A 19,925-nucleotide genomic window follows, 5' to 3' on the forward strand; every position below is an offset into this window, starting at 1 on the left:
TCCGCGTATAAGCGCTGAAAGAGCCGGGGAATTGGTATGCCTCCCCATTGCCTACGGTAAGTGCCTGGCCGTCGCCTGGAGATCCGCAGGCGCGTTGCTGAACTAAATTAATCTGATTGCTCCGCACACATCTTCCTGCCCGAATGCATGCGACCACCATTGACATCGATTGATGATCTTCGAGCTTCGCGTGTAAACCCGAGTACCTGATCAAGTCGCATGAACAGGCCGTCTTCGATGCGCGTATCCTTAACGAAATCTGGCCTTCGTTGAACCATGGCTGCCCTACAGCAACAAAAAGTCAACGATGTGGTCAAACATTATCGACCTGCAAGAGTAAGCCTGCGTGCAATATATCTCAAGAGTTTCTTCGCTAAGTGTATGCAGCAATTCCCTGGATCAACGCGATCGGATGGAGATGACAGTCGGGTTACGTCTTTAGATTTTGACGACGCGGGCGAATTTCTGGTCGCGGCTTCAGACGATGATACGATGCAAGTGTACGACATCAAGGAAGGGAAAAGAACCAAGGTTATACCCAGCAAAAAGTATGGAATTCACTTGGCTCGCTTTACCCATCATCCGCGCAATGTACTCTTCGCCAGCACAAAGCAAGAAGACTCCCTTCGCTTGCTCGAACTACACAACGAAAGCTTTGTTCGCTACTTTACGGCGCATACTGCACAAGTCACCTGCATAGCATTGTCACCCGGAGGAGATCAGTTCTTGTCATGCGGTAACGATGACATGGTGTGTCTATGGGATCTCAACTCGAGGAGTCCTCAGGGCAAGCTGAAACTGGTGACGCCCTACCTGGCTGCCTACGACCCTTCGGCGAACGTGATGGCCATCGCATCACAAACCACCTCCTCCGTCCTCATGTACGATGTTCGCAATTTTGACAAAGCTCCGTTCGAAACTTTCGACATGGCACAAGCCGAGGAGAGGTATACTCCTACGACGAAAGGACGGTTATGGACGAGGCTGGAATTTTCGAATGATGGAAAGAGCATGCTTGTAGGAACAGATTATCACGGTCACTTTGTGCTTGACGCCTTTGACGGGTCAGTCAAGTCTTTTCTGACTGGAAAAACGAGCGGAACTGGACGGGCTGCACCTATCTCGACTTCGGGCAAACCATTAGGTCAAGGCGATGCATGCTTCACACAGGACGGAAGATATGTTATCGGAGGAGCTGGTGATCAGTCTGAATTATTGATCTGGGACACCCAAGCAGCCACAGGTGGTCGACAGGAGCCCACTTCGAGGGTACCAAGCCGTGGAATCAAAAGCGCAGTGGTCCAATGCAACCCACGCTTCAACATGCTGGCCACAGCGGACTCGAAGGTCTGCATGTGGTTACCAGGAGATCAAATCAAGAATTCAGACCTCTGAGGTGACCAACTGCCTCCCACAGAAATCACGCATACCCGTCGCTGAAGCATTCGAGTGGCAGGAACTGTCGGCCAAAAACTTGTTGGGTGGGAATCATTCTTCCAACGCTTATTCAGAATGGGATATTTCATTCGCAATTTGGCAGTTTGGCGGTGATTCAGTTCCGCCAATCGGAGTCGTCCTTCGCTTTCCTTACTCCGCAACCAGACTTGCAGATTCTCATTATGAACACCATCAACCTCGACCGGCACCCTGTTAACAACGGCAATCTGCTGGGTGCGATCCGCGATATCATGACGCCCGCCTATGAAGACAACGAAGATGGCGACTCAGACGATCCATTGGTGCTCTTGGGTAGCCTCCAGACTCGCGCGCAGGCACTGCTGGACGAATTGACAGCGTACCGAGCCCTTCTCAAGACCCAAAATAAACAGCAAAGCGTCGAGATGAGAATCTTCAGACGAGGAGTTGAGTCCGAAGTGAAGAGCGTGGCAAAGATAACACAACGGTTCAGGCCCTCTGAGAGAGGAGTTTTGGCCAAGTCTGCAGGGGAAGATGACACAGAATCCCCGCAATTGCATGCTCTGAGGAGCTCCAACCTTCCCTTCTACGAAGCAGTCTGGGTCGTTGCAAAGTCTAGACATGGCATCACGGCTCTAGGCAAGAGGGTTTACTGGGATTCATGTGACTCCTGCAAAACGAACACAGCGTTGGATAAAATAGGTGCAGGTCGGCTGATGGCAGCGCCAAACAAAGTCAAAAAGAAAAGCGTGCTTGTGGACATCGTTGCCGAAAATGGGTTGGAATGGATCAAGGTGTCAACAATGACAGAAAAGCGTTTACTTTTTGAGATGGCTAAGGAAGGTTGGGAAGCCTACGGCGATTACAGTGAGAGTGGCGAAAGCGACAATAGTGAAGATACCCCATCGAGGCAAGCAGGCAAACTTGAGCTTGTAAGGGTTGCTGAAGATCTCAGGGAGGCATCCAAAAGAGTCCGAATCCGCTTTCGCCGCCCGCATGTTCATTTTGTTCTCCCCAACATCCGCGAGGGTGTCATTCCCGATGTCGATGAGTTAATTGCGGATTTGCGAGCAACTGGTGCTACCGTCGAAAGTGGCATACCCTTACAACCTTCAACAGTGGCGGGAGGACCGTCGGTATTTGACCAGATGATGCCAGCAATAGCAACAGTGTCGCTTACTGGAACAATGAACATCGATTGCACGATCCTTCTGGCTCTCATATCAGACATCTCTCATTTCCATCGAGACCGACTGTCGGCAGCACGCGATGCCGAATCAGGAACCTATCATACGGCAATTCTCCGCCAGATCGAATCCGAAGAATCAGATCCACTACTTCCCACAGAGATCTACCCTCTACTTGTTGATCGAAAACTCGAATGTACTTCTCATGCAGCTCAAAGAATGCGCGAGATTGTTCAATGCATGGGAACAACCAGCGAACGGAAGCGAGCTGATATCATCCTCGGTGAAGGCGCATACTCTGACCAGTCAGAGCCAGTGCTTCGTCAGGCTTTGCGTGAGGTGTCGATACATGCGTTACCTGAGGCTATCCGAGTCCCCATAAGAGTGGTCGAGTTCGACATGGCAGAATTGATCCCTGTCCACTCACTGGACAATCAGCATGCACATCCCCGAGGCCACATGTTTCCATCATCCATTGCTTCGCGTGTCGCCTCGACGTTGCGACTTAGCCCCATCAATGCATCTGTGTTTCTATACGGTTGGGTCAAGAATATTGTCACACTCACAAGCAACAGAGCCATTGCGACTGGGATGCTGAAGACGATCAATGATCTATTGGACCAGGACGAGCAAGAGGTGCCAGGAGGCTCTTGGGAAGGTGTCAACTTTATTGGTCCACAGATGTTCATTTGTGAGACTGCGAGAAGCTTGGTAGGCAAAGCCAAGGGCAAAGCAGAAGAGTAAGCACCCGAGCATGTCATACCAGCAGCTAGGTCACTTCGAGACTTGCAATGTCATGCTGTTCAGTTAAGCTTGGCCTCGCTGTGTGCGTAAATAGTAAAGACTATTCGGCAAGCCTATTTCCAAAAAAAAGTGGCACTGTCTGACGGTAGTTGCTCGTCAGCTTTGAAGAGATACCTGTGATACCATTCCTTGTTGTCATGGCCGAGTCTTTCGCACACAACGATATGGCATCAGCTCTTGACAGTGGGAAGGTCGTCAGCTCTACTGTACAGTCCTACTAGCATGGGGGCAAAGTACGCGCTGTCGCGAACTTGCTGGACCATGAACTTGTGTCGTTGATGTATTCCCCGTCAGACGGTGTGCCACTTTTTCTGGAAATAGACTTGTCGGCTCTTAATGATAAAGACACACGATGGCTGGAGGCGGCCGGGGAACTCCTCTGCTGTAAACATTCCGGATCAACTTACTTCAATATGGCACTGATGCCGATAGAAGACGATGCGAGTGCGAAGAGAAGAGGAGCTGTGCGAGGATTAAAGTCAGGAGAATCAAGAAGTGTGAACCTAAGTTAGTGTACCGTACTATGGTGGACTAGTGACGTGGCCGGGCCTGTGGCCTTTCACACTGCTGCGCCAACGGGAATGGGGTGCGGCGGAGCACCATCATCTCCAACAGCAACCTCAGCCAAATCTTTACATACTGTAGACATACTGTAGCCTGACAAAGTACTTCGAAGAGCCAGATTCACACATCCCCCTCACTATAGTCGCGCTCGGCGGCGAGCCAGCGCATATCTTACCATGCAACAAGACTGAGCGACCACCCGATCTCAGCCCGTATCGAAACAAAAAGCTTCCGCCTGCGCGGATTGAACCATCACCATGAAACGCTGGGCGCCGTCGCTCGGCCTACTCGCATACTTTTCGGCGCTTGTCGCGGGCAATGAAGTACAACTGGTGAGGCTTGTTCGCGTTCCTTGACATCCGAAAATGCTGACCGGAGACAGAAACAAGATGATGCCCACAGACAAAGATGCTCAGGGATGTACAGCAGGAAGTCCTGGGGTGGTTCAATAGAGCCGTTCATCCTTGTCAAGTTCCTTCCGGACCATACCGAAGATGACACAGACCCATTGACGAGTCTCATAATATTCGAATGGCAGGACGAACACCTGATAGGAAAGACACCACCTGGCGGAGACACCTATCGCGACTTCGAAACCATATGCACAACGGACGCCGTTGGGCAGGGGTTATGTGAAGAAAAGGATATTGGCTCCTTCATACTCGCGACGAACGCTACAGAACAGTCAAAGAACCCCATATACAATGAAGCAATCCACCTTAAAGACCCCAAGGCGATCAACTACCCTATCCGCCGAACAGGATACTATTGCGTTTCGACGTATGCCTACTCCGACCACGAATACGACGCTGTTGTCGAGTTCCGCAATGCGTATGGAGAGCTGCCAGCGGCCCAGATCGCGAAGCTCCCGTTCTATGGCGGCCTAACCATCACCTACGCGGTACTGGGCGCTTTTTGGGCTTTTCTATATGTACAGAACCGCAGCGACATTCTCCCTGTGCAGAACTACATCACCGCGACCATCATCTTCTTGATCGTCGAGCAGCTCATGACTTGGGGCTTCTACGACTATCAGAACAGACATGGGAACAACACCTTGAACAAGGTGTTCATGATCATTGTCTCGATCTTGAATGCCGGCCGCAATTCCTTGTCGTTCTTCCTCTTACTAATTGTATGCATGGGCTTTGGCGTGGTCAAGCCATCACTTGGAAAAACGATGATCTATGTTCGCATACTGGCTGCGGCGCATTTTGTCTTTGGCGTCATTTACGCCATTGTGTCGATGGCAGTGACACCGGAGTCGGTTGGTCCGATTATCCTGTTTGTCATCCTTCCACTTGCGGGCACACTGACCGCATTCTACGTCTGGACTTTGTCCTCGCTCAATATCACAATCAAGGATCTGGTGGATCGCAAACAGAAGACAAAAGCGATGATGTATAAGAAGTTGTCCTGGTGCATCCTAGGCTCCATACTAATCATCTTCGCCTTCTTCTTCGTCAACAGCTTCGCATTTGCTGGGAGCGGGGAGGCCAACTTCGTCCCGGAGCATTGGCAGAGCCGGTGGTTCGTGCTGGATGGCTGGCTCAACTTAGTCTATCTCTTCGATATTGCGTTCATCGCGTATCTGTGGCGTCCGACAGCCAACAACAGACGATTCGCCATGAGTGATGAGGTAAGTCTGAATTGCTGAATTCGACCAAGAAATGGTCTGCTAACACAGTGTGATAGTTGTCCCAAGAAGATGACGGCTTCGAGATTCGGAGCATCGCCGACTCGCTTTCAGATGACGAGGAAACAGCAACAAACAAGAAAGACCACGAGCGAGGAATCAGCCCGTCTGGGGGAGCTTCAACTTCTTTTACTGATGGGGCCAACATGTCAGCCCCGAGGAATGCATCGCCTGCCCCTGCATTGCAGAACAGCAGCAGAGCACCGCCTAACCCGCCCAAGTCCAGAGCTTCGTTGGACGGTGAGACGATTTTTGCCGTAGGGGACGACGGAGAGTGGAGCGAGGGAGAGGAAACCGATGATGAGAACAGAAAGCTCACCGGCAGATGAAGGATGTAACCTGTCAATTCGAGCTGAGCCGATTGAGCTGGGCTCGGTTTATATGTCTCAACCTTGTATCATGAGTAGCTATGCGGACTGGACTATGATCGGACTTTTAGAAGAGAAATTGTAATATCATATGTTCGCTTCGCGTCTGAACGTTAGGTGTTGGCCAGACGTGCGCCTGTCTCATGGGAACTTGCCACTGCTTTTTGAGTCTTTGATGAAGTCGTCAATCGTTGTCATCTATGATCAAGATATAAGTGACAGGGGCTCATGGGCAAACATCTTCACGAACGTAGCCCCTTGGCTGCAGCTGTCGAGGATCATCCTCCCAATTTTTGCGCTCTGTCAGATGCTATAGCGCACATAGCCTGGTAAAAAAAAGTCATCAATTGCCATATGGACCCGACACTTGCCCATCGAGACTTACCTTGATAGAATCCTCCTTCTCCTGGTTGATGTCCGCTCGTTCTATTCGTTTCTGCATATCCGCCATGATGACCGGGCGACTGCGGCCGTTCACAAAGACACTATGCAGGAATAAGTCACCAAAGAGTCGCCCCGTAGACCACACAGTGCAAATGACATGGCACGGAACTTACACATATCGTAGGCCGGGAAACGTCTCCTCATATTTGCGATTCATATCAGCGAGAAGTTGGGCTTCTTCAGATCCGCCTTGATTCAATTGGGCCTGCTCCTTACGACTCTGTTCGCTGTCGACCTTCTTCTCGCCTAGGCGGGGGTGGGCAGAGAGAATGGCGTCAAGCCATCTAGTGTCACTCTCGAGGTTAGACTCGTAAAGATCGAACAGTTGCTTGCCGACCGCGTCGATGACCTCGTCGTAGGATGAGAATGTCTTTTCGCGGAGTGAACTGACGGACAGTGTGTGGAGCTGCTGACATGGCTCAAAGAGGAGATCTAGCACTTTCGCCCGCTCTTCCGTGTCGAGCGACGGCAATGTCGAGATGGGAGGTAGCGTGGCCATTTCGTGACTTGCCCACTCGTGCCGACCAGGATACCAATGGATAACGATGCAGGGATCTAGAAAGCACTCTGGATAGTAGATTTAGGGTCTGATATCGAGTGCATGGATAGCAGAGGCGCGAACGTCATATCATCGTTGGCGAGTAGTCAATCACCCAGATAGCAGGTTGATGATCATCACGTGCTGTAGCGTGGAGTTTTGGCGACAGCTTCATTTAAGGACTCCTTACTATGGTAACTTCGTTAACGAAGCGAGCTTCGAGAAAATGAACCATTGACTTATAGTCGCACAGAGCAGGGCTAGCGATCTATAGCTCTGACTTCGTTGACAGACTCACAACTTCATGGCACTTTCGAGGTCACGTAGAGGACGGGTATTGTCGATACCTACCTAGGTAGCCTTGTTGCTGAGCCGAGCCACAGCAAGGTGCGGGAAGGGAATCACCTGCAGCAGGTTGCGCCATTGGCGCACTTTTCCGTAGGGCCAATGCGGCACAAACCATGTGCGGCACCTCAAACAGAGATCAACACGAGCCTTCTGTCACGATACGTTTCCGAGCCCGGAAACTCAAGGGCTTGGGCCTGTTGTCCGAGCTCGACATATAACGGTATGTATAGGTAACCCCAGGCACGCCCCAGGGCATTCAACATGATCCCAGGAAGACCGAGGAACCATTTTGTATTCTAGTCCTTGAGTTGAGGCAGACAGACACATGGCACGGGAAAGAGATCGGCATCTCATCCTCCCGTGGCGTAGCTGGAATCTCGTTTCCTCGGTAGGAGACTTTATAAAAATCTTGTAAGACCAACTCCGTACGGCCTCAAGGGTGATAGCGTCCATTGTTCCTGGCTTCTGGCCGTCCGGGGCCAGCATGCGGGCTCGGGAAATTGGGCCGTTTTGGAGGGTAGACTGGTCGAATGAAACTGCCCCTACATACCACCTTCGGGCTTTTTGAGGTCAAATAGCATCCCCACCGGCGCTCATCTGGTGTGGGTCAAGCATCTTTTGGGTCTGCCGCGGCCTGGTGTACCCTTGCAAGGTCCGCTTCTTGGGCCAAGTCATGGAACAAAAGCCCCCTGAATCTGCATGAGACGTTCCGCGCTGTGCCTCATTGGTAATGTCGTGCATGTGGATTCCCCTCGAGGGTGCATCTCCAGACTTTTTGATGGTTGCGATCAGTGATTTGCGCTGAATCCCTGAGCCTGCTGTCCTCTGTGCCTTTAGACGTTGTTTTTCCCGACTGTACATGTCAGCCTTGAACAACATCGTGGTTGCGGCCACCTCAGATGAAGCCGAGCAATGTCGTTGAATGGGCTTGATGAAGTTGCGGTCGCCGCTGCGCACCGAGCTGCGCTGGCAGAACCAGGAGGATGGTACGTCTGCTCCACATTGAAAAGCCGCGACAGATGCGCTGACTGGTCGATCACAGGTTCTTGCTCAAATATGCCAATCGCGACACGGTAGAGCTGCTGCAGAAAGGGGCGGGAGGTGTGCAGGAAGTAAGAGGTGCGGTAGAAAAATATGAAGAGAAATCACCACTATATGGCATGCTGCAACACCGGCGGAAGAAGATCATCTTGAAATATGTACCAGAGGGCACTTCGCGACTATTGCAAGGTGAGTGCACGCGTTATTCCGACTTGAACACAGCTTTCGCTCTGTCGCACGTAAACTGACTTTCTTCAGTGCGGCTTACTGTACAATTCCAATCCATCCTGGAAATATTCACACCGCATGACACCGTCTTCTCATTTACCGCGGCTTCGGAGTTGACTGAGTCTTCTCTTGGCTCATCGATGATGCTAGCGCCCTCAGCCGCTTCATTAAGGTCCTCGAGCTCATCTTTACGGCGGCGCAGACTTGACGAGATCACGGAGGATGCAGAAGAAAGTGCAACTGAAGCAGACGACAAGGTCAACCGCACGCCGCAGACAGAAGAGCCCGCAGCGCAAAGCTACGGAAAGCGCGAACTAGACGAGTTGCCTGCGAGTGCTATTCTGGCCAAAGCACTGTTGGCAAAGAGGAGGGAAGAAGCTGCGGCCGCTGCAGCAGAAGAAAATGCACAATTGGCAACTCTCGACTTTCCTCTACCACCTTCTAGGGATGGTCTCTCCCCAAAAAGGGCGCCTCCATCTTTTCATCTATCCGTACCTCCTCCCGTAGAGAAGGTCTTGCCTGACACACCCGAGTCAACGCCCCCAACTACCAGCGGAGGTGAACCGACGAGAGCCCCCGACTTCGACGCAGCAAGTAACATACTTCTGGACGCCAGAAACAAGGAACCTGCGGAAGCGCTCACGCCGCGTCCTCTGCACACTCGTCACCTTTCTGCTGCAGAGTCAGATAGTATTAGTCAGTGGACGAACCACGTCGCATCGTATGTCAGCGTTGATTCAACAAAGAAGAAGAGAGCACCTCGACCCCATGTTGAGGCAGGCCATCGTCCGAAGACGTCGGGCACGACGGACAGCAGTCTGAGCGAACGGCCAGTCGCCAACCTACCAAACAGTATTCGAGTGAGCAATAAACATTTGCTGAATTTGGGCGTGCGACCGTCGTCGCAGCAATCCACTCGCAGCGTCCCTGCTCGCTTCGTACCCTCCAGCCGTCCTACGACAGGTGTGCCACCGCTACCTTCTCCCTCACATGCACAGTCACTCTACACACCAGCAGAAAGTCGCCCTGCTGTATCCAGGCCTGCCTCGGTTACGACAGAGGCGTCAACAGCAACGCCAGAAAAGCTGAGAATGATGAAAGCGCTACAGCTACGCAAACGAAGCATGCTTCTAGCACAAAGATCTTCGGTGAACACTTCTGCGGCACCGGGTCCTCAGGGCGGTGTTACCACAGGTTCGAGTCTGGGTCCGCAGGCGTCGAATCCCAGTCAGGAGCACCTTGCAAACATTGACGAAGAAACGAATCTCGCGCAGTCATCCAGTACGACATCTCCAACATTCATGACACACATTTCGCAAGAGCCATCGACGAAGGCTTCCTCGTACACAGATCCAGATGATGCATCCCAGAATCGTCGGTCACTCTCTTCGGCAACCAGCTCGTCCGTAACCCCGAGGGCAGGTATTCAAGAAAAGCTAAGCCCACGCGAGGAGTGGCAAGACGAAAGACCTGCTAGCAGATCAAGACTGGGCATTGGAACCTTACCCAAAGTCCAGGGCTCTGACACCAGAAAGGAGACAACAACCTCGACAAAGTCAATCTCCAGCCCAAGTCGACGAGACGCTCCATTTTCTCTTTTTCCACGCGAGACATCGAGCAGGCAAAACCGATCTCTCGAGCAGTCTTCTGCATTTGATAGAGCCCAAACCTCAAGGCGCATCGGGCCACCTGAGGCTTTGAGGCTTGTAGCCACGGGTGATACCTCTGCTTCGGATGTCTCTGAAGACGAGTTGCTTATGGACGAACTGCAAAATGCCACTGTGCATGAAGCGAAGCCCATGTCGGTTGCACGCTCGCCTGTAACTCCTATAATGTCAAGGGGCAGTACTGACCGACTCCGTGAGTTCACGGCTAGGAACACAAGCGCTGGCTCGCAAGCTCGGCGGAGTCCTGGAAGCACGCCTGATCGGACGAGGTCTAGCAGCATACGGAGTACCTCTACTGCGTTACCTCAGTGGCCACCTGTGCAAGCTGGACAAGCGCCAGTCCCTTTGACGAAAAAACCAACTCTCGGCACCGGCATATCCAAACGCATCAAAGCTTTGGAAGTGTTGACCACAAAAGAGACGGTTTCGCAACAACCTCCAGCTCCTGTACGAGAAATCATTGGGGGGAATTCAGCCTTCTCAGCCTTCATGAAGCGCTCGTCGTTGATAAGCAACCAGCCAACCCCCAATGCCTCTACAGATGCCTCGCCACCAAAGAAACTGCCTGTGTTGGCCTTCCATGCCGACGCACCATCCACAAAGCCAAAGGAGAACACGCGTCCATCGGTTGATGCCTACGCCCCTGTCCAGAAAGGAGAGACCATATCCGTTACCGCTAAGATCATCCGAGATCCTGTTCACAAGCATCCACCAATGTCACCCAGTTCCAGCTACAATACTCCTCTCAACCTATTCCGAAGTCCTTTAATCGTCGAACATGAGAAATACGATGAGCTTCCAAGAGACCACTCGATGGTTTCTATTCAATCCTCGCTTAAAAGTCCGGCCAGGTCCGAGAAAGGCAGATTCTCCTTTTCCTCCCATCGTTCAGGCTCTAATAGCAATCTGCCTCGATCGGAATCAATTCACAGCAAAATGTCGCATTCGAGCACCTACAAAAAGCATGGACCACGGTCGGCCAGTGACACAACGTCTATCGGAGAGGAAAAGACGAAAACATCCAGGACTAGCCGCTTGATGAAGCGGGTGTCAAACCTCACCTCTTCGCGCAACAAGAACCAGCCGGCTTCTAAGGCGCAGTCGCCTCCCAAACAACTTCAAGAACCACTTGATCCGATACGGCAGGACTCATTCTCCGAGTCCCTGCTGCATGTTGTTGATATCGGGGATGTCAACGTACAATTTCCCGAGTCACTCTTATGGAAGCGTCGCTTTATCAGAATCGACGACCAAGGTTACATTATCTTTTCGCCGCCTGTCACCGACGCGAACATGAGGAGCGTCAGTCGAAAGTATCATCTGAGCGACTTTAAGCAACCCACACTTCCTGACATGGAAAGAGAAGAGATAGCGTGGAGTATAGTCCTTGATTTACTGGACGGGAGATGTGTCCAGTGTGCGTGTGAGAGCAGAAGTGCCCAGCAACAGGTTTTACAGAGTGAGTATCAATTCCTGGTTCCGATGTACATGCCTAACCTCGTTGCAGTGCTCATTGATGCCCACAGTGCTTACCAACAGCTATATACTGGAGGGTAGGAGGACATCACGGCTAGCATATCCCAGAAGCAATGACAATGACGACGTCTAATCAACTTTTTCGCATACCTGGATTCAAATGATTGATGAGCAACAAGCAAGCATTGGCGTTGGATTGGTTTTGGTCATGCTATCTGGGCCATCAAGGATTTCGTGTGTTTTCCGACAAAGGCCTGTACTTTTATACTCAAAAAGCCAAATATTGGCATGTAAAGTATACAGACACGATTTCGTACTGTAGCGAAAAGTACTTGCGCGATTGTGTTGTGAGGGCCCAGATTGTGATGCTGGTTGGTCTATCAGTAATCTTGATCCAAGTGACGTCGACAAGGCTGAGGATGCCTAGGAGACAGACTGGCCTTTCCGCAATTAATGCTTGGAAATCCACCAGCTTCACGCCTCAAACGTCAAACAGGGACCCCGGGCCCACCTAATATAGTACTGAACATCGCCGCACTGATGGCAACGTGCTGCTCCTGACATTCATTTATTTGAACTGTTCCCTTCTCTTCTGCTACAGCAGAGATTCAACTTTCTGGACATTATCCTCACTTTGATTCATATTTGATCATCTGTCCTCAGACGCCATTATGCGCTTCTCGTCACTGGCAGCCCTTACCTTGCCCCTTGTTGCAGCCGCCTCAGATGTTATCAATCTGATTCCCTCGAATTTCGACAGTGTCGTCTTCGAGTCTGGCAAACCCGCACTCGTCGAGTTCTTCGCCCCTTGGTGCGGCCACTGCAAGACTCTCGCCCCAATCTACGAAGAGTTGGCCTCCGCATTCGCCTCGAGTGGTAACAAGGTCACCATTGGCAATGTCGACGCCGACAAGCACAAAGACCTGGGAAAGAGATTCGGGGTGCAAGGCTTCCCCACCTTGAAGTGGTTCGATGGCAAGTCAGGTAGCCAACCACAAGACTACAATGGAGGTCGTGATCTGGAGAGCTTGACGGCTTTCGTGACGGAGAAGTCGGGCGTCAAGGCCAAGGGCCCGAAGAAAGCCGTGAGCCATGTTGAGATGTTGACCGATACTACATTCAAGCAAGAGGTCGGCGGAGACAAGGATGTCCTGGTGGCTTTCACTGCCCCTTGGTGCGGACGTAAGTGATCGCTGCACTTCTTGCAGGGCCTCTATTAACCTGTCCCCTAGACTGCAAAACTCTCGCCCCCGTCTGGGAGAAACTCGCCACCGACTTCGCTTCCGAGCCCAACGTTCTGATCGCAAAGGTCGATGCCGAAGGCGAGAACTCCAAGGCCACCGCTCAGTCTCAGGGCATCAGTGGATACCCAACCATCAAGTTCTTCCCCAAGGGATCTTCTGAGCCTGAGTCATACAGTGGTGCACGATCCGAGGACGCTCTGGTCGACTTTGTGAACTCGAAGGCTGGCACGTACAGACTTGTTGGCGGCGCATTGAACACGAAGGCTGGCACTGTTGATGCCATCGATAATGTTCTCGCCAAGTACGTCACTGCCGGCGGTATCAAGGACATCGCTGCGGCTACGGAGGAGATCAAGAAAGCTGCGGGAGACTTGAAGGACACGTCCTATGAGTACTATCTACGTGCACTTTCCAAGTTGACTGGCAACCCGGAATACGCTATGAAGGAACAGACCAGACTGGCTGGCTTGTTGAAAAAAGGTGGATTGTCAGCAGAAAAGATTGACGACTTCCAGAAGAGAAGCAACATTCTGGCCAAGTTCTTGGTCAAGGATGAAGCCAAGAGCGAGTTGTAGATTACCTAGGGATATCAAAAGTTGGGCTCGGGATCTAGGTGGTTGACTACAACAGCCACCATTAACGAGATTGAAGGGCGTTTTGTGACCTTCATCTTCCGATATCTCTGTTCGGTGGCGAGATCTGACCATCTGAATTTCTGCTGATGCGCTGTACCCCTTCACATCTCAATTCATCTGGCAGCCAGGGCCTGTCAAGGCATCGTCGCAACGGCCACAGACTTGGATTGATCTAGAGAGTGAAGAGAAGGCGGGCTGCTCCGTGACAAATGCTCCTTTCGGATGTCAACTTCGACCATGAAGGGCTCATATCGAACCAGCCGCGGGTCCCGCCTGAGCCTTTCCAACGTTCTCCACAGTGCTTGCATCCCTAAGCAGCATCTCTTGCTCCAACCGGTCGCATCGTTCAGCCATGTCGTCCACTGTGACCGTAGGTATTCACGTCAGCACAGGCTCCATATATGCCACCGTATATATACGACCAAGGATGCCATGACCGAAGACTTACGCTTCGTCAATATCTCATCGCTGATTCCCTTGAACTTCTTCTCCAGATCGCCTAGAAAGTCGTCGATCGCTTCGGTGAGTTTGGTAGTCGCATCGTTCGGCGCCGCGAGGTCGGTGAATGTCGTGGCGTTACGCGCGAGGCCAGGCCTCGTGGAATCCGGCGGAGGAATCGGTGTTGGTGCGGCCTGGAAGTATGTCCCGTTAGGCATGTTCACCTTCAGGTTCAGATTGGCCTTTCTCGGCGAGAGCGTGGCGGGATAGGGAGAGCCAGTGATTTCCATGTCTGTGTAGTCTGGGCCAAGCAGTGTGTAACTTACCATTATGTGGTGTCACCTTGTGCGGTGATATGGCTGCTGCAGTAACTTAGCAGGGTTGTTCCACATGCGGCAGAATGGAATGTAGGGTCGAGGTGGTCTGGCAGCACTGGCTGTCCTGCTAATACACGTTACGTAGAAGGCATATCACCGGATTTCTCTGAGACGACCAGAGTCCACGGTATCTTGCGAATCCTAGTTTCAGGTTATTATTCGAGGTCTGGAGACATAGTCAGTGTTGCTTCCGCATGACTGTCCGCACAAGCAACATGAGCGGTGTTGCAGGTGGGTCAAGTGCAGCCCAGCAGGCCCACTCGAAAAGTGACCGCTCTCCAATTCTCCGAAGTCTCAATAATTTTTCTGCGATTCCAGGACTTCTTCCATAAGAGAATCCAGGCCTTGCTTACCGACCTTTTGGGGTGGACCATTCCGATTATCAGTTCTCTACAAGTTTTTCAGTGGACTAGTTAGTAGCCATGGTTGTTAAGAGCAAACTCCTCACTGCTCTTGACAGGCACAAGGGACGAGACTATGATGCAGAGAAGAGACAGAAACAAGTGAAGGCGGCGGAGAAGAGGAAGAAGCAAAAGGCGAAAAGCACAAAACCAGAGGCAGAATCAGACGACGAAGATGACGCACAGATATCTACCGTCGGCAACGGAGAGTCAGAGCAACCTCAAACAGAAGATTTCGCCTCGTTCTCAGAAGACGAGGACGAGCAAGAAGACAACGTCAATGGCACGTCTACGATCCCTCAACCACCACAACCAGTCGACGCATCAGCTTCCGAAGCAGAGAACGAGTCCGATGTACCGCTTTCCGACCTCGAAGATGAAGACCTCGAGGATACAATCCCGCACCAACGCCTGACAATCAACAACGGTCCAGCGCTGATCGCATCACGCAACCGCGTAGCCGTGATCAAGAATCACAAAATGCCCTTCCACTACCACAACTCGCTAGTTTCGTCACTCCCTCCACTCTCCACCGCCGTCCCAGACCCGAACGACGATTTGACCCGAGAACTCGAATTCTACCGGATCGCGCGCGACGCCGCCGTCGAGGCCAGGACGCTTCTGAAGAAGGACGGAATTCCCTTCTTCAGACCAAGCGACTACTTCGCGGAGATGGTCAAGAGTGACGAACACATGGGCAAAGTCAAGAAGAAGATGTACGACGAGGCTGCCTCCAAGAAGGCATCCGAGGAAGCCCGAAAGTTGCGCGATGCGAAGAAATTCGGCAAGGCAGTACAAGTTGCGAAAGAGCAAGAACGAGCCAAGGAGAAGAGGACTACCCTCGACAAGATTAAGGACTTGAAAAGAAGTACGTTCACCTCCCAGAAGCCAAATCTGTATATCATGGCTTTGAGGTTACGATGCTAACATTCGTGTCTAGAACGCAAGGGCCAGGATACAGGCAAAGTCAGAGAAGATGACGACGAGTTGTTCCAAAGTGTCGACATCGAGAAAGGTCCTGCAAAAGATCGGTCGGGTCGCGAGCGAGGCAGCGGACCTAATAAGAGACAGAAGAAAGATTCAAAGTACGGCTTCGGAGGGAAGAAGCGGTTCTCCAAGAGCGGCGACGCCATGAGCAGCGGCGATATGCGTGAGTTCTCGGCCTCCAGGATGAAGGGCAAGCCGAAAAGACCGGGCAAGAACAGGAGAGCAGCGGGGCGATGAGGAAATGCCATGAATCGCGCCCCTAATAACCACGGGCACCACGCATTCAAGTGGTGAGGGATGCTCAGGTCTGGCTAGGACATGCGGCGGAGGCATTTGTGACACGAGGCATTGTAGCAGGAAGATGAGAACCGTGAAGCAATCGTCATGAACAACGAAAACAATAATGGCATCTTTGTTCGCCGAGAGAAGAATACGTCAAAGCACATGGGGGGTATCACAACTATACACAATTCAAGCCAGCCCACCAACCTTTACGCCACAGCCCAACCACCGCTTCGGGCACCTGCACTGTTATGCCACCCAATTACCCAGGAACGAGTGCAGATGGTTGATCTGGTTTTGCCTGCCGACTCTCTTCGCTTCTTGGGTGACCAGATCAAGCATCTCTTGCGCCTCCGGTCCAGGTGGAAGTTCAGGTAGACCCTGCAAGTCATAATGGCCGTTGAGCTGTCGACTAGGACTGTCTTCCCTGGTCCCTGCCGAGTCCGCCGTTAACTCTCGCATTCGACTTGGAGGTGGCGGCGTCTGTCGCCGAGCCACTGGAGACGATATTGGTACATCACTCATTTGTTCGTCCTCATCCTCCGTGTCGGCGACGCCTCTGGCGCGCTTGTGTGCCTTGCTGGCCCCGCTCGGACGCAGGACTGACTTCATGCGATGGCGCTGTTTGGCAGGCTTGCCTGGTGTCTTCATGGTCTCGTCGGCGACTTCGTCTGCTAAAGTAGCCTCTAGCTCATCATAAATTCTTCGAGTGGACCAGTTGAACTTCTTCCGCAGTTTCGCTTCATTCATCAACCTCAGTAATTCTTCTGCAGACCGTTCGAATGCTTCGACAGCATCTTCATGTGTGCCCTGGAAGGCAGACAGTTTCTCTAATTCGGTTGCTGCTTCGTCTATGCCACAATGCCGCATATTGAAGTTGGCTGACTTGCGAAGAATGTTGAGCATATCCCATATAGGTCTGGTCCAGTCGATTGGGTCAGGCTTCGTTTCCATCTCCGTCTCGGTACTGGTGGACTCGTCAGGCTCGGTCTCGGAGTTCTCCTCAGACTTGTCCGAAGCTGGAGACTCTGCTTGCGACTCCTCCTGCGACGCGGTATCTGCATCCTCCACCTCACTATCAGCCATCGGAGGCTCTTCCGACAGAACAGTCTGGGTGGCTCGAGCCAGATTCGCCCTGAGTTCCCCCACTTCTTCTGCATACGTCTCTGCCAAATGTTTCCACAGGTAAGTCTGTGACCAGTCTATCCCTTCTCGTTCTTCGACCATCTGCTTGAGAAGAAATCTATAGTGTTTATGAATGGTTTCCATGGCTTCGTCGTCATCGTTGATTCTGTACCCGGTGTGCTTCTGATATTCAGTGAGGAACGGGTCAATCATGAAACCGAATCTTTGTCGCTTTCGCGGAATCTTCTGGTGTTGGTCGACCATGAAATAGAATAAATCGATCGCTTCCACGGTATCGTTGTAATGACTTAGGTAGCGGTCTGATGGCGAAATTTCGTACCAGCCCGCTTTTCCAGCAGCCCAAATGACGGGTTTGCCGTCGTCATCCTGTCCAAAACTGTAGTTTGTGACATTGTCAACCTTCACTCGCGCGTATAATGGGTTCTCTACTAAGACTTTGGGTAATGTTGTCAGCGAAAGATTTGCTTAATGTGGCATCCCAATCTTACCAAGGTCATCATGTTCATCATCCAATGGCATCAGTTCGCCCAGCACGCATAAAGGTGTTTCTTCGGACGCGTGCAGCAGGTCTGCATAGCGTCCCTTTCCCTGATAGAATATCTTTGCTTCTCTCAGCGCGAAATCCGGCCACTCGTTGACGTCGTCAGGGACGGGATCGAGAGGTCTGAGGACACGATATTCGGGCAGGGTGGACATATCCAGTGGTAAAGGACTGGTTTCATGCTGTGATTTCAAGGTGGGTTCGCGTCAGGACATTGGTAAGCGGGGATAGTGACGAGTCATGTCCCGGGAGTTTGAAGTTGAAAGGCCTTTTCGTGATGTGACTGGATATTGTTTTCGACACTCACTGCACTCAACCACGAAACGATGTAAGGACGGGATGGGAGTCATTTTGTGGTGGGTGGGACTGCGCAGAGTCGAGGCTGGGAGAAGCAAAAGCGTGTTGCTGCCACTTGCTGGAGCCCTTCGAACACAACGCACGTCATTTGTCCGATTGGTTTGAAGGGCCCCGGTTTCTTCTTGGGTCCTTCGGTTGCGCTTGACTAAATCAGCGATAGATCCTTGGTATCACGTGTCTTCTCCGCAAAGAGATCGCGTTCACTTTTCCACAGAACCATTATCTTTTTCAGCAGTCGTGCTTCGAGATGCGTGATCTCCCGCTCCAAACCTTCACCTTTACATGCTCATAAGACATCTCTCCAAGATGGCTCAGCCATCCGGAAAAGTCCTTGAAGGCGTCTTCGGTGAGGCCAATTCCTCTCCCAAGTTGCTGCACCCTACAATTCCGTGCATGTCCTGACTACTGCGCTACCCATTTAGCCGTGAGCAAACCACCACATTTGTCCTCTGCCCAAGTGCTTCGAGACCTTCAACACAAGTTTGCGGAGTCCAAAACCTTTGCGCCCTTATTGCAGAACACTAGAAGCGCTCAGGAGGAGCAAGAGCGATACCAGCGCAAGCGGCGAAAGCGTGATAATGATCAGGTCTTCAAGATGGGCCACGGTGGCACCCTCGACCCCTTGGCTACAGGGATACTAATAGTCGGCATCGGCAGAGGGACTAAGCATCTCTCGGATTTTCTGGCTTGCAAGAAGACCTACGAAACAGTCGTTCTTTTCGGCAAGAACACGGACACCTACGATGTAATGGGTAAAGTGGTGGCGGAAGCACCTACCGAAAATATCACCGAAGGTCTCGTTGAGGAGCAGATGGAGAAATTTCGTGGCAGGCACAAGCAAATTCCACCAATATACAGCGCCATTAAGATTGACGGCATGAAATTATACGATTATGCGCGAAGTGGGAAGGCATTGCCTCGCCAGTTGGAAAGCCGCGATGTGGAGATCTCGGATTGTTCTTTACTTGAGTACTTCGAACCAGGTCAGCACGATTTCCGATGGCCGGCTGAACAAGCCAGCGACGAAGAGAAAGCTGTAGCCAGAAAACTTATGGACGGAGCCGAAGCGACAAAGAAGTCAATTGTCGCACACTCCGGGCAGGCAACTTCAGACAAAGATGCGAAGAAACCCGTCTCAAACGCGGCCATCAACAGTATTCCACGCAAGGACAAGGCTGCTTTGCACACTCACCATCTCCCGACACAAGAATCCTCGCCTGCTAATGCGCCCGCCGCTAGCATCCGCTTGACAGTAAGCAGCGGCTTCTATGTCAGATCGTTCTGTTATGATCTTGGGGTGGCTTGTGGCTCCTACGGCACAATGGCAGCCCTGGTGAGAAGCCAACAGGCCGATTTCACGATCACCGACCCTGCTCCTGATGATATGGCAACGGCGGTCACTTATGAGGATCTAGAAGCTGGCGAAGAGGTTTGGGGACAGAAGATATCCTCAGTACTTGAAAGATGGATGGAGAAACATCCAGCAGCCTCGACCCAAGATCAAATTGACAACCGGGACAGACGGGATACCCGGTGGAACCATTCGAAGCGTGGCGGTGGTGGTATGAAGAGGTCTTGGGACGACCGCGGCGGGCACGGCGATAGGAACAGTGGTGCTCGACAGCGACGCAATAGCTCGTCACCAGAAATCTGAAATACTATTCATAGATATCCTCGCCAGGAGCGAATTGTGTATATACAAGTAAGTGAATGTCAAACTCAATCTGGGCTGGATTCCTT

At 51.8% G+C, this 19,925-nt stretch overlaps 10 protein-coding genes across 10 annotated transcripts; 7 read left to right on the forward strand and 3 right to left on the reverse strand.

Annotated features, from left to right (window-relative positions):
* The first annotated feature begins 111 nt into the window (after positions 1–111).
* EDD37DRAFT_368501 (WD40-repeat-containing domain protein) lies at positions 112–1,507 on the forward strand. The gene is made up of 2 exons (XM_062811930.1): positions 112–336; positions 388–1,507. Exons 1-2 carry the CDS (start codon positions 277–279, stop codon positions 1,393–1,395), a joined length of 1,068 nt encoding a protein of 355 aa, XP_062670766.1. The 5' UTR covers positions 112–276; the 3' UTR covers positions 1,396–1,507.
* Positions 1,508–1,688: 181 nt separating this feature from the next.
* Positions 1,689–3,347, forward strand: EDD37DRAFT_563010 (uncharacterized protein; the record flags this gene model as incomplete). Its single annotated transcript, XM_062813947.1, has 1 exon — positions 1,689–3,347. One exon carries the CDS (start codon positions 1,689–1,691, stop codon positions 3,345–3,347), a length of 1,659 nt encoding a protein of 552 aa, XP_062670767.1.
* An 881-nt stretch (positions 3,348–4,228) lies between these two features.
* EDD37DRAFT_563183 (lung seven transmembrane receptor-domain-containing protein) lies at positions 4,229–5,996 on the forward strand (the record flags this gene model as incomplete). The annotated part of the gene is made up of 3 exons (XM_062813953.1): positions 4,229–4,303; positions 4,354–5,610; positions 5,667–5,996. The coding sequence occupies 3 exons, from the start codon at positions 4,229–4,231 to the stop codon at positions 5,994–5,996; spliced, it is 1,662 nt and encodes a 553-aa protein (XP_062670768.1).
* A 158-nt stretch (positions 5,997–6,154) lies between these two features.
* EDD37DRAFT_368511 (Oxo-4-hydroxy-4-carboxy-5-ureidoimidazoline decarboxylase) lies at positions 6,155–7,118 on the reverse strand. Its single transcript, XM_062811931.1, has 3 exons — positions 6,593–7,118; positions 6,421–6,520; positions 6,155–6,361 (listed from the first exon to the last, which is right to left on the reverse strand). Exons 1-3 carry the CDS (start codon positions 6,976–6,978, stop codon positions 6,314–6,316), a joined length of 534 nt encoding a protein of 177 aa, XP_062670769.1. The 5' UTR covers positions 6,979–7,118; the 3' UTR covers positions 6,155–6,313.
* Positions 7,119–8,034: 916 nt separating this feature from the next.
* EDD37DRAFT_628262 (uncharacterized protein) lies at positions 8,035–12,289 on the forward strand. The gene is made up of 4 exons (XM_062816421.1): positions 8,035–8,351; positions 8,408–8,595; positions 8,665–11,760; positions 11,809–12,289. Exons 1-4 carry the CDS (start codon positions 8,278–8,280, stop codon positions 11,856–11,858), a joined length of 3,408 nt encoding a protein of 1,135 aa, XP_062670770.1. The 5' UTR covers positions 8,035–8,277; the 3' UTR covers positions 11,859–12,289.
* A 4-nt stretch (positions 12,290–12,293) lies between these two features.
* On the forward strand, positions 12,294–13,737 carry EDD37DRAFT_368572 (protein disulfide isomerase family A, member 6). Its single transcript, XM_062811932.1, has 2 exons — positions 12,294–12,959; positions 13,010–13,737. The coding sequence occupies exons 1-2, from the start codon at positions 12,449–12,451 to the stop codon at positions 13,594–13,596; spliced, it is 1,098 nt and encodes a 365-aa protein (XP_062670771.1). The 5' UTR covers positions 12,294–12,448; the 3' UTR covers positions 13,597–13,737.
* Positions 13,738–13,902: 165 nt separating this feature from the next.
* EDD37DRAFT_608355 (uncharacterized protein) lies at positions 13,903–14,384 on the reverse strand (the record flags this gene model as incomplete). The annotated part of the gene is made up of 2 exons (XM_062815048.1): positions 13,903–14,018; positions 14,105–14,384. The coding sequence occupies 2 exons, from the start codon at positions 14,382–14,384 to the stop codon at positions 13,903–13,905; spliced, it is 396 nt and encodes a 131-aa protein (XP_062670772.1).
* Positions 14,385–14,893: 509 nt separating this feature from the next.
* EDD37DRAFT_562551 (eukaryotic rRNA processing protein EBP2-domain-containing protein) lies at positions 14,894–16,096 on the forward strand (the record flags this gene model as incomplete). Its single annotated transcript, XM_062813920.1, has 2 exons — positions 14,894–15,740; positions 15,813–16,096. 2 exons carry the CDS (start codon positions 14,894–14,896, stop codon positions 16,094–16,096), a joined length of 1,131 nt encoding a protein of 376 aa, XP_062670773.1.
* A 152-nt stretch (positions 16,097–16,248) lies between these two features.
* EDD37DRAFT_368650 (uncharacterized protein) lies at positions 16,249–18,078 on the reverse strand. Its single transcript, XM_062811933.1, has 2 exons — positions 17,776–18,078; positions 16,249–17,721 (listed from the first exon to the last, which is right to left on the reverse strand). The coding sequence occupies exons 1-2, from the start codon at positions 17,981–17,983 to the stop codon at positions 16,391–16,393; spliced, it is 1,539 nt and encodes a 512-aa protein (XP_062670774.1). The 5' UTR covers positions 17,984–18,078; the 3' UTR covers positions 16,249–16,390.
* Positions 18,079–18,421: 343 nt separating this feature from the next.
* EDD37DRAFT_628271 (tRNA pseudouridine synthase B) lies at positions 18,422–19,917 on the forward strand. The gene is made up of 2 exons (XM_062816422.1): positions 18,422–18,531; positions 18,608–19,917. Exons 1-2 carry the CDS (start codon positions 18,468–18,470, stop codon positions 19,837–19,839), a joined length of 1,296 nt encoding a protein of 431 aa, XP_062670775.1. The 5' UTR covers positions 18,422–18,467; the 3' UTR covers positions 19,840–19,917.
* Positions 19,918–19,925: the final 8 nt, after the last annotated feature.

The sequence above is a fragment of the Exophiala viscosa genome (genome assembly GCF_022695815.1).
Source record: "Exophiala viscosa unplaced genomic scaffold EDD37scaffold_4, whole genome shotgun sequence".
Lineage (NCBI taxonomy): Eukaryota > Fungi > Ascomycota > Eurotiomycetes > Chaetothyriales > Herpotrichiellaceae > Exophiala > Exophiala viscosa.

Coding starts and splice junctions, on each gene's coding strand:
- EDD37DRAFT_628271 (XM_062816422.1), top strand. CDS start 18,468: ATGCTCATAAGACATCTCTCCAAGATGGCTCAGCCATCCGGAAAAGTC. Junction 18,532..18,607: donor AGTCCTTGAAGGCGTCTTCG/GTGAGGCCAATT, acceptor CTACCCATTTAG/CCGTGAGCAAACCACCACAT.
- EDD37DRAFT_368511 (XM_062811931.1), bottom strand. CDS start 6,978: ATGGCCACGCTACCTCCCATCTCGACATTGCCGTCGCTCGACACGGAA. Junction 6,521..6,592: donor TTTCCCGGCCTACGATATGT/GTAAGTTCCGTG, acceptor ATTCCTGCATAG/TGTCTTTGTGAACGGCCGCA. Junction 6,362..6,420: donor AGAAGGAGGATTCTATCAAG/GTAAGTCTCGAT, acceptor TTTTTTTACCAG/GCTATGTGCGCTATAGCATC.
- EDD37DRAFT_368650 (XM_062811933.1), bottom strand. CDS start 17,983: ATGTCCACCCTGCCCGAATATCGTGTCCTCAGACCTCTCGATCCCGTC. Junction 17,722..17,775: donor TGATGAACATGATGACCTTG/GTAAGATTGGGA, acceptor CATTACCCAAAG/TCTTAGTAGAGAACCCATTA.
- EDD37DRAFT_368572 (XM_062811932.1), top strand. CDS start 12,449: ATGCGCTTCTCGTCACTGGCAGCCCTTACCTTGCCCCTTGTTGCAGCC. Junction 12,960..13,009: donor CACTGCCCCTTGGTGCGGAC/GTAAGTGATCGC, acceptor CCTGTCCCCTAG/ACTGCAAAACTCTCGCCCCC.
- EDD37DRAFT_368501 (XM_062811930.1), top strand. CDS start 277: ATGGCTGCCCTACAGCAACAAAAAGTCAACGATGTGGTCAAACATTAT. Junction 337..387: donor AACATTATCGACCTGCAAGA/GTAAGCCTGCGT, acceptor AAGTGTATGCAG/CAATTCCCTGGATCAACGCG.
- EDD37DRAFT_628262 (XM_062816421.1), top strand. CDS start 8,278: ATGTCGTTGAATGGGCTTGATGAAGTTGCGGTCGCCGCTGCGCACCGA. Junction 8,596..8,664: donor CACTTCGCGACTATTGCAAG/GTGAGTGCACGC, acceptor GACTTTCTTCAG/TGCGGCTTACTGTACAATTC. Junction 11,761..11,808: donor CCAGCAACAGGTTTTACAGA/GTGAGTATCAAT, acceptor ACCTCGTTGCAG/TGCTCATTGATGCCCACAGT.